This window comes from Drosophila erecta, unplaced genomic scaffold, assembly GCF_003286155.1.
Source record: "Drosophila erecta strain 14021-0224.00,06,07 unplaced genomic scaffold, DereRS2 tig00000092-arrow-pilon, whole genome shotgun sequence".
In the NCBI taxonomy this organism is placed as follows: domain Eukaryota; kingdom Metazoa; phylum Arthropoda; class Insecta; order Diptera; family Drosophilidae; genus Drosophila; species Drosophila erecta.
The window spans coordinates 3015719-3026497 of NW_020825207.1; the positions used below are offsets into that span (position 1 = coordinate 3015719).

The 10779-nt window shown below is 38.7% G+C and overlaps 3 protein-coding genes across 5 annotated transcripts in view; all 3 read right to left on the reverse strand.

Moving 5' to 3' along the window:
• LOC6547499 (fibronectin type-III domain-containing protein 3A) overlaps positions 1-10128 on the reverse strand; it is a 60964-nt gene extending 50836 nt beyond the window's left edge. Inside the window, exons 1-2 of one of the 3 annotated variants that reach the window (XM_001976196.3) lie at positions 9883-10127; positions 7649-8210 (exon numbers count right to left, since the gene is read on the reverse strand). The gene's annotated coding sequence lies outside the window, so the exon portion shown is untranslated. Of the gene's footprint in view, positions 1-7648; positions 8211-9705 lie in introns of all 3 variants that reach the window. The other 2 variants (XM_026981063.1, XM_026981064.1) reach the window with 2 other exon arrangements.
• On the reverse strand, positions 1835-4610 carry LOC6547498. The gene has a single exon (XM_001976195.3). It carries the CDS (start codon positions 4502-4504, stop codon positions 2030-2032), a length of 2475 nt encoding a protein of 824 aa, XP_001976231.1. The 5' UTR covers positions 4505-4610; the 3' UTR covers positions 1835-2029.
• On the reverse strand, positions 4617-6052 carry LOC6547682. Its single transcript, XM_001976194.2, has one exon. It carries the CDS (start codon positions 6050-6052, stop codon positions 4706-4708), a length of 1347 nt encoding a protein of 448 aa, XP_001976230.1. The 3' UTR covers positions 4617-4705.
• Positions 10129-10779: the final 651 nt, after the last annotated feature.

The following is a 10779-nucleotide window of genomic DNA, read 5'->3' on the forward strand; positions in this document are numbered from 1 at the left end:
AAAAATAAATGGGAAAACCAAATGCCCCGGATACGGATGTTGAGGAAACCAAAGCCGGACAACCAATTTACTTTTATTTTATACATCATGCCTGCTTAAGGTTTCTGCAGGCTTTTTCTCTGAATCTCGTTTGTTTTTCTACTTTTTTTTTGTTGGTTTTTTGCTTTTGAAAGGCGTTAAATATTGCGCATAATTTATGCCTACCAGCGCAGAGCCAAAAATAATAAAATGAAGATAAAAAATGTATTTATTTTGCGCATACTTACGCATGGGCCAACTGCAAACTATTGCACAACAAAAATAGCGATTTCGCATGGAAAAAGTGGCCGGCTAAATGCGCATAAATATTAAATGAGTTTTGGTGGAAGGGGTAAGAGTGTATCAATTATTCTAGACCAGCCCACCATCCCAACCCATCCCATCTGGATCGGGATAACCCTGGTACTGGATCTGGTTGAAAGATGATGATTTAGTTTTCAGCACTCCATTGCAATAAATTCCGTTTGCCAGGCCATTTCCAACTGGTTTTGTCAGGGCGACTCTTGTCTGTCTACTCTTGGTACTCCCTATATACAAATGTATACATTCTATCCATTCTATCGTTTATGGAGAACATATATAGACACAGAGGATCCCTCCTAACTGCTTGGCACTCAACATTATAAATTGCCGCATGAGGGGCCCGGGTTTCAGTAACTGGGCAAAGTCATTGCAGCCAAAACAAAAACTTATTATTTATATACACATATTTGTGTGTTTGCTGCTGCGCGCACAAAGTAGTGATGAGATTGCAGAGGGGGGGAGTCGGTCTCAACTCTAATAAATAATTATCGTATTGTTTAAGTCTCGAATGGAATGCCATAAATCATGACTTGGCCACTAGACGTCGCGAGATATTTGACTCTGAATTATTATCATCACAGTCACATCAGACTGATAAGCGCCATGGCGACATTGTGAGCAGCAGGGGAAGCCCTTGGATGTAAGAGAGTGCGTGAAAAGTGGTCTTTGGAAGAGGAAAGTGGTGGGTGAAACTTGGAAACCTCAAGGAACTCGGTCCCCGGGGTTGCTATGATGCTGGAATTTGGTACCATAGCTGCTTTTAATAGGTTCCTTAACACAAATAAAATTCGGAGTATATAAATGAATATTCATTAAAGACCGCTTTCTTCTTCCTTCTATATAGACAGAGTTACTCACTCTGTAAGCCATATTCCAGCTGCTAATTTGGTACAATTTATTTAAAATTTATGCAGAGAACTGGGGCTGTCCCGTTACTCAAATCTCGTCTGAATATCTAATCTGTTTCTTCCTCAAGCAGCCAATTTGATAGGCCCAACCAGGGGCCAATAAAGTGAGAGGCACTTGTTACCAATACGATTCTCGGCTTTAGCACAAAATTGCGCACTTCCCACAAAACATTTGCCTTTCGGCTCACGGCCTTCAGCTCTTAGGCACACATATATAAAAGAGTTTAAGGGGGAGGAAACACGTTATGGCCCCCAAAGTACAGTAAAAGCAACCGAACGACCTGAAAGCCAGTCTCAAACACAAAAATATTCGAAAAATTAGTGGAAAAAGGGAGATTTTCAGCTAACCCAACTCCAGAGGAATAAAGTAAGCTTCGATTAGTAGCATAGTTTAAAGGAAACCCTTTCCAGCGGCCAGGCATCGTTATCATTATCGGTGTACTAGGCCCAAATGAAATGCGGAAAATCGCAACCAACTTCACCACAACTGTGCTGCAGTGTTTGCGGCTTTCAATCAATGCTAGTGAGTATTTCCCATTTTTCCTCGCCAACTGAATGAGTTTGGGCAGTCCCAGCCACACAAGTACACTTTTAGAACGAAAATTTAATAGGCGGTCAGGCGTGGTGTCTCTATACAATCGGTGGCCAAGCTTAGTAACAAAAATATACCATGTAGCTCATATTGATTTTAGATAATTCAGGTAAATATTGGAAATAACATCAATCCAATCGATAGATAGATTACAAGAACGCTGCTATCATAACAAACAACCTAATGACTACCTTCGCTTCAGTCTTTGATTCAGTGTATCCACGTCTTTAGTTCCTTCTCTGGAATACAAAATTTTTTTGGGCTGGATTTTACAGCTTCTGCTGAGGGGGGGTTTGTTTTTGGTATTTCCATGATATTTCGTTTGAAAACCCATCGTAGCTCGTTTACTATGTGTGGGCAGTTCTGTAACATCATCTGCATGCAATCGTTTTTTTCGTAAACCTCGTTCCGGTGACTTTCCCGATCTTCGGAAAAACACACTTTTTGTAGCACTTTTATCTTGACTATGGAGCTTACTGAACTGATTTGGTATCTGATCTCCACCTTCAGGAAGAACACAACTTCCAGATACTTTACTTTTGCGATTGGTTTTCCGCTTCGAATCTTCTGCTGGCATTTCACTTTCGAAGCTGTAAGGCTTGGGAACACGAAATCGTACCCTTTTATCATTTTTGCTCATCTCTAATTGTTTCTTCAAACTTGTTATATCTTCCTGACATATTGCACTTAACTGGGTGTCTATAGGCTTTCGAATGATACTTTTGGCTGGCTTTATCAGCATGACGGACTCCCCCGCAGTTTTTCTTTTATTTCTTCGGTTTCTAGCCATTTCTTTTCTATAATCCTCGGGATCAGGATAGTTTGGTTGATTTTTAATTGGGTTATTTATTATTGCATTCTTTGCCAAACGCAGGGTCTTATCTGCAGACTTAATATTATTGGTGCCCTGAGGCTTAACCTGTTCGCGGTGATTTTTTAAAGTCTGTTTTCCTTTGCTCCTAAAAACTTTTTTTACTGGATGTTGAGGTGGAATACGAGGAGTTCTTTGATTGATACTTGCCCTTTTTGAAATCCCAGGTTTTTCGATTTCTAATTTCTTTTGGTTTTGTCTTGCTGTTTTCAAGGAATTACTGCTTCTCTTCATTATAATGTGGTTACTCTCTTTTCCTGTTTGGGAATACCCATACTCTTTGGAAGGGTATATTGGTATGTCCTTTATTGTTTGTTGAAATGTTCTCCACTTATTTCTCTCCAGCATCTCCCTCCAGTAATCAAAAGTTCCCTTAGTTTTCTTTGCATCATTAATTCTTTTTATAAAGAGCTCCTCCCACGCCATTTTTCCTTGTTGCTTAACTGGGATTTGTCTTAGATCATTGGAAATATTATAATTAGGGTGATCCATTATTTTTTCCTCCCAGCTTATAGATGGCAACCTATTTCCTGGGTTAAATCTATTTTCAGATGGGTAATACTCCAAAGGCAATAAGCTGTTTTCCTTGAAAGGGTTATCCTGTCGGCTCATGAGTTCATATTTACTTTTAAAGCTGTGATACTCTTCATCCAAAGGTTGGCGTCTATAACGAGGTATTTGCAATGGAATACCTCCACTTGGTAGGCGTATCATTCTCTGCGGATCTCTGTGCAGCCAACTCCATGGCATACCATTGAAATACGGTTGGGGCATCATGAAACCTCCGGAGAATCTGTTTTGGTTCTCAGTGCAGGGTCTTACCCGCGGCCTTGGTGGCTTTCCATCAGCAAATAATTTCCTTGTATGTTGGTTCTGTACGACTGCAGCGTATAGATTCGAGATGTGATTGATGTGAATTAATTGGGCTGCTTTTGGTGAAATGGGTGCCATTGAAGTTCGCCGATTATAATCGAAAGGAGAGATGGGACTTTCCAGGTCCTCTGCGGTGACCAATGATCTCAAGGGCCCAGACCTATTTGCATAAGGATTCGTAAGTCCCAGTGCGGATCGCTGGACTTTGGAATCCCCGGCCTGGCAAGGACATCGATGTGGTGCATAGCCATATGGAATGGACTCATCCGAGGGATAACTGTCTAGATCGACACGTCTCTCGTATCCCACTCGCTTAAGTCCCGCCCACACTTGACTTCTCGTCGATGGTCCTTGTTGTGTAATTGGCCGTCCCGAGAATGGTGTCATCGCATTTTTGCCACAATAACCGGGATTGTGAATGTTCCTCAAATCATCTGACTGGCTTCTGCAACCCGGACACATATTATTTCGTCCACATCTCTTGGGTAGATTTAGAAAGTACTGGATCATGGATATCAGGATGAGCAACGTCCTGGTGGGAATGGAACCCCTCAAGTTACCACATTCGTCGAATATCCCGTAGTATAGCTCGCAGATGTCGGGTATAACAAACGGTACCTTCAGCGTATTCCAGCCCATCATCAAAGGATATAGAATTCTCGCAAAGACCTGCAGTGTCAATTGGTGCAGAAATTGGCAGACCGTACTGGACGATTTGTTCACCATCTTGGCCAGAACCTGGATCATACCTCCGTTTCTCTGACCCCAACGCCTCTCACCCGAAACACAACAGCTGACTGCCTTTCGTCCCTCCAAAAATGGCCGACAACTTTGGACCCGCTGTAGACGTGGAAACTGAGGTAGACAGGCCATGGGATCGGTGCGATCGCTATGCGATCTACAGCAGCAGCTATTCATTTTGGCCTGACCGTCTGGGAGTTCCGAAAACCAGATATTAAAGTACAAATTTAGTGGTTCCCAGTTCCAGACTAAAATTTTGAATGATTTCTCTACTGTAATTTTCCAAGCATGCTGGGATAATCAGAAATGAAAAAGAAAAACATTTTACATCAAGCCCATTTATAATTTGGAACCACCAAGCAAGGCATCTTAAGCCCCTCATTTCTGCAATCTTCCCCTTTCGCTCCGAGTTGAATAAATTGAAGACTCATCTTCGACCGGCTCTATTTGATTCTTCATGGATGTGTTTATATATCGCTTGATCCGTGTAGTTGATAGTTTGTAATTGGTATTTCGGGGGAAACGTCTTGAATGTCGCCGTGGCCAGGTCCTGTTCTTTTTTTGAGCAAAAGGTTCGTGGAAAGGCAATGGGTCTTGGTCGGCCGAGTATTTTCTGGGAGATTTCGAGGCTTTTGGAACCTTTGGATAGTTCTCTCTGACCTTACCTATAATTTCCCAAGGAATAGAGTCAATGGATGGCGTCTGAACAATGGCATTGTAAAGCCTGGAAATCTCCTGAGCAGTTTTCAATTCACGTTTATTATCTGCACGTGCTGTTCCCTTCCACTCGAGATCAATCTTTTTTAGGGCCTTTCTTAAATTTTTTTCAGTTATATTCATTCCTTTTCTGGCGATCAAGTCCCTGATAAGAAGGCGAGTACGTGCTGTTCTTAAATCTCCCACGGGACCTACATAGCTGTCCCTAAAACGATGCCGACCCAAAGTTTTCATCAGATATTCCGCATAATCATAAGACTTGTCATAAGCTAGGGCTAGTTCATCATTAAGAAACACAGACTGCCGACCAAAGGTTTTATTTCTCCTATTCTTTTTGTCCTTTTGAGATTCTAATTCAAATTCAGACTCTAATTCCGTTCCATTCACCGATTGCGGTTTACGGCGGGAGGTTGTTTTTTTCCCGCTTTTTGATTCCCTTGGACTGCCGAAGATCTGAAAGATCCAATCTGAAGATGCCAGACTTTGTAAAACATTCTGTTCCTTGCCTGCGCCTAAAACTTTCTCACTTTCGATACTTGAACGGCGTTTCCCCTGGTGTTCGTCAGGATACACCTTATAAATGGGCTTGTCCTTGCGATCATTAGGCGAATCGCCATTCAGGTAATCCAGCAGTAACGGAAGTAAACTATCCAGACTCCTTGTATGGATGGGACTTCGTAGGTTGCCACGATGATCGAATATGGCCATGTACCGATCACAGACATACGGATAACAAAGGGGCACATTGCAGCCATCCCATCCATTACCCTTGGGCTTCAATAGATCATTATAGTTCCGTAGGCTTAGATTAAAAAGAAAGCCATCGATTTCCTCGGGCTTGTATCCCAGCAGCTTTGCCAACTGTTCGATTTCCACTTGGTTTCTCTGACGCCAGAGACAATGATCCTGGGTTAGACAAGCCGACCTAGGCGGTGGTTTTTGGCCAATTGAAACTAACTTGGTTGTGCAAGGAAAATTTGCTGTAAGGGTGCAACACATTTGCCGCATGCTCGTCCTGTGTTGACTACAATTTTGGTTCTCGAGAGGATTCGAAAGCCTAGACCACAGGGGCTGTGGTTCAGTAAATTTATATTGGAATACTGGAAATACTGGCAAATAAATGAAAGCCAGCCAAAAATCGAATATCCGTTATAAACAACATCTTGCATATTATTTAGTGTAATGATTAAATTACTACTCTGAGTTCTAATCATATGCCCTGTTGTGTTATGCGTAAATTAAATTTGATTTAGCTGCAGAAAGCCTATCCCAAGATTTTATTACGTGTACCCTTTTCGATCGTAATTGCGAGACAATAACATGTTCTAAACGTAGAAAAATTCAGTTGAAATCGACACTCATGCTAAAATCTGTTTATAGACCATTGTAAAGCTTAGCTTGTCGAACAAACTGGCAGGTGTAAATAACCCTCAGTTTGTCAATACTTCAATGCCGTTCGTTTGGGGCATTGCGCCGACTGACACGAAAATTAAATAATGGTCTTCACTTTTTCTGCTTTCGGCCACGAAACGTGTTCGCAGCGTACAAAAGTAAATTTGATTATGTTAATTTCTGTTCCTTCTTTTCCCATATACATATTTTTGGTACAACTGTTTTTTTGATGTGGCGAACACACCCAAAACCGAAAAGGAAATTAGGCCCAGAATGCCGATGGACAAGTGTGTGTGGGCCAAACAGATAAAGGAGATGAAGACGTGGAAGCAAAATGAGTTTAAAGTCAATAACCGCAATAAAGCGACGGTGAGATTTTTGGGCCTAAACAAACACGCAGCTTTGGCCGCGTAAAAAAGTTCACCGACCTCCGACACAGTTGGACAGCTTTTTTTTTTTTTTTTTTTTGGCCGAAACTGGGCGGAAATGATCAATAGTTGGAAGCTGCACTTGTGCATTGAAAAATCTTTTCATCATTTTGCCAAGCCAACTCTTTAAATTCACACGTACATGTGTTATATGAGCTAGACTCAAACAGACCGTAAATTGTATAATTATTAAATTGCATGTTCATTTTTTTTTTCTTCGTTTATTATCATGGGCATAAACAATAAATTTGTATGTCAAAAATCTAAGTGCAGATAAAAGTTTACACGCAAGCCTCCACAACAATAATACCTATGTACATCATCAACAATCTACAATCAACGCTCGACCATTGGGGAATGTTTGGGCAATTGAGTTAAATTTATTTGATGGGGATTTTGTTTGTCTAGTAAGCCTCTTATGTGCAAAGCACTCAGATGCCGAGGGTTCACTATAAAAATGTCCCTACCTTTTTCTCTGCCAATAAAAAGATCTCCTTGGCAAAAAAGTGAAAATTCGTTGACCCATATAAATGTAAGACCACGTACTATACTAAACTAAACAAACTATCAAATAATAAAAACATAAGTGAGTCCGCACTAACATCATGGGATTTAAGTTTAATAATCGCACACTAAACAAGTCAGACGACAAATATTCTTGAGAGCTAGCCTCTTATATTATTATATTATATTAAAACTCCGAAGACAGCAAAGATATAACGTTTTTGGATTTACAAAGTATTCGTAGACTCTTAAAAGATTTTCGTTCTACTGTCATACTTACAGATGTGAAAATTCTGCTTCAAGTGTTACAAACGTAATCCAGCTCAGCAAAATTCATTTAAAGCTGATTTAATGTTTACTTAGCAATTTAATATTTTTTAAAAACCTTGCAGCTTTTAAAATTTGTATTTTATTTATTTACTTTTATTTAATTTTATAAATTTTATTTCATAACAATTAGCTAATTGAAGTTTATAAAGTGTAAGGTTTTTATTTTTGATTTAGCGCAAAAGTAGTTAGCAAAAATCGGTTAACCTTTTAAAGGCATTTAAATTATGTATAATATTATTGTTTAAATTGCACAAAATTGGTATTGTTATTTTAAATGCTTATTAAGTTTATTCTTATTTATTATGTGTATTAAATTGTTTTGCTGATTAAACAGTTAATTCGATTTGCTTTTATTGGTTTGTTTTGCGTTGTTTCGAGCAAATCGATTTATGAACACAGCTTCTGTAAATATTCTCGTCGATTTTTATCTGGACTATTTGTATTGCACTTAGATTGTTAGTTTAATTGGAATGCTTCAATGTTCGATTTTAGTATTACACTTAGCCCACAGACTGAAAAGTAGAATGATGCATTAGATACATATGTACATATGTGATTTGCTTCTCTGGACCCAAATTGAGGTTACAGGCGATTCGATTGTTTAGCATTCGATAGCAGCAAGTAAATAATTTTTAATTGTTTATTATACCCCAATGGGAAAGTGTTATTTCTTTGCGGCTGCTTCTTTATATCCACAAGTACCCAAATCTGTTTCTCGCTCGCCATATTTATCTATCGATATCGCTCTCGACTCTATAAATTCTAGAAACTTATGGTGCCGCCCCCGATCCATGCCAAAGTTTGCCATGAGTAAGCGATTTATTCAAATTCTGGATAAATTTTCCATGTTAATTAGCTGGCATTCAAGAAAGTGGAAAACTCTGAGCCTCTGCACACTATTTTACTTGGTATTGGTATTGGTATTTATGTGTAATCAAAGTTTTGCGACCTTCGAGTTTCTGGATTTTGAAAAGTTTTCCTCCCAAATTTGATGGCCAGCTTACTTAAATTACCTCAGATACATAAATATTTGCCTGCAGTCAACTGGGATTAGGTGAGGTCAGTTTTGGTGAACATTTCTTGTACTAAATCCTTGAAAAGCCAATTAAAGTTGGAGTTTCTTTGAGAATTATTGACTAGACTCTATAAGCATTTGCTTGTTACTTAGCACCTTTACTTATACGTAAGTTGGGGCTTAGAAATATATACATACATGCTATTCTTGATAGAAATGCATATGTGATACACAAGTACAAACATCTAAATGAAAATTATTGAGCAATTTATATTTTTCTGAGAACTGTCAGCTAAGTAAAAATTCACTGGAATTGTTTATAGTGCAGGTAACTAAAATCCGCCATATTCATACATACATATCTATAGCAAAATACCAATTAAATCACTAAGCTACTAAGTATTCCTATTAGCACTTTTAAACGGGCTATAAAAAATGTGAAAATATTTAAATTGACGAGGGAAATAATTAACTGAAAATTTCTATTGTTTTGACTGATATTTATGTAACCTCAACGTGGGCCAAAGGATACAAAACTTGGCTATAAATTCAATAAACCAATGGCAATTTTTTTTTCACTTTTCTAAGAATTGTTTTTCTATATGGCTCAGTTTTCTTAGTTTCACACACACACAGACGAGCACGTTGTTCTGGGCTGTTTATGTTTTTTTTCTGATTTTCTTTTTTCCTTCTTCATTCTCTCTTGCACACTCGTTCACCCACACTTAGAGTTCCACACAATAATGCACAGTGAAATTCCGCTACACCGGAAATTACAATTGAAAAAAGTGGATGGGCTGTGTGCTTGTCTGTTTTCTTTTCATTCATTTTTTTAGAATTAACTAAAACGTCACACCGAAATTGTTATTATTATTTATGATTATAGCGATTATGGCTTTTTGGTTATAATAAAACAGGATGTTGAACGAAATAACAATGAAATCGTGTTTTTTTAAATGGAATTTTTGTACATATTTTTTCGTTTTTTATACTTAATTGTTTAGATTTCTTTCCAGTATACGGCTTGGTATTTTTCGTTTAGTTTTTATATTTCAATGTAATTAATTTTTTGTTTTTGTTGAACAGCAAGTTTTATTATATAAATTAGGTATTGAATATGTTTGAAAACCGATTTAAACATTTGTTCGCTTCACATTTTCCACACTCACTTTTAATTGTTTAAACTTGTAGAACAACAATTGTTTATTGCAGAAGGAGGATGAAAACACACGACGCGCTGCCCTTCCTCGATCCCCTCTTCGCCGCTTTTCCTCTTCAGTTTTCCGCTTTTCAGCTGCGCTGCCAAACCAAACCGTACAGTTTGAGAGTTTATATCGGACTGCCAGCAGCCGCCGTTACGAATCGGCAACCGACTCGTGATTCGAAGCCCGAAGTCCGTTCTCATTGGAACCCGAAAAGTATCTCAAAACTGGAAGGCGGTACTGGAAGATACTTTTTCGCTCAGCGGCCCCGCATATGTCATTTGTTGTTGGGCGAGTAAAGAAAACAAAAAAACAAATAAAACAAAAAACACGTAGACCCGCAGCACAGCTGAGCGGAATATATTTACTACTCACACTGGTGGGTAAGAGCGATTTATCTGAGAGATACAAATGCGAACGAACGACCGTCACCGCAACGTAGTAATTACACAGATACGACTCGGACTCGCACACATTCTCACCAAACCGGCATTCCTCTCAGTGCACTTCAAGAGAGTTTACAAACGACGTAAGAGTTTAAGAGGCACGCTCTTAAACAATATCTTAAAAGCTATTTGAGTTGGCAAAATTTGTGTGATTTCCCGGTTTTGCATATCTTTCTAAGTATCAGCAATTTTAAAATTGATTTTGTGAACTAATTTCCGCAGTGCATTTGTTTTAATTTGCATTATGTTCCATGGAATTTGAATAGTTTTTCAACAGTTGTTCTTTGGATTTGCCTTTTTTGACGAAAAATCACGATTCCCGAAAATATACTGCGAAATTTGCATTTCTGGTAAATTACTAATAGAATTGGAATCGTGTACTAGAAACCTTATGAAGAACAAATTGTTTTTAAATTCC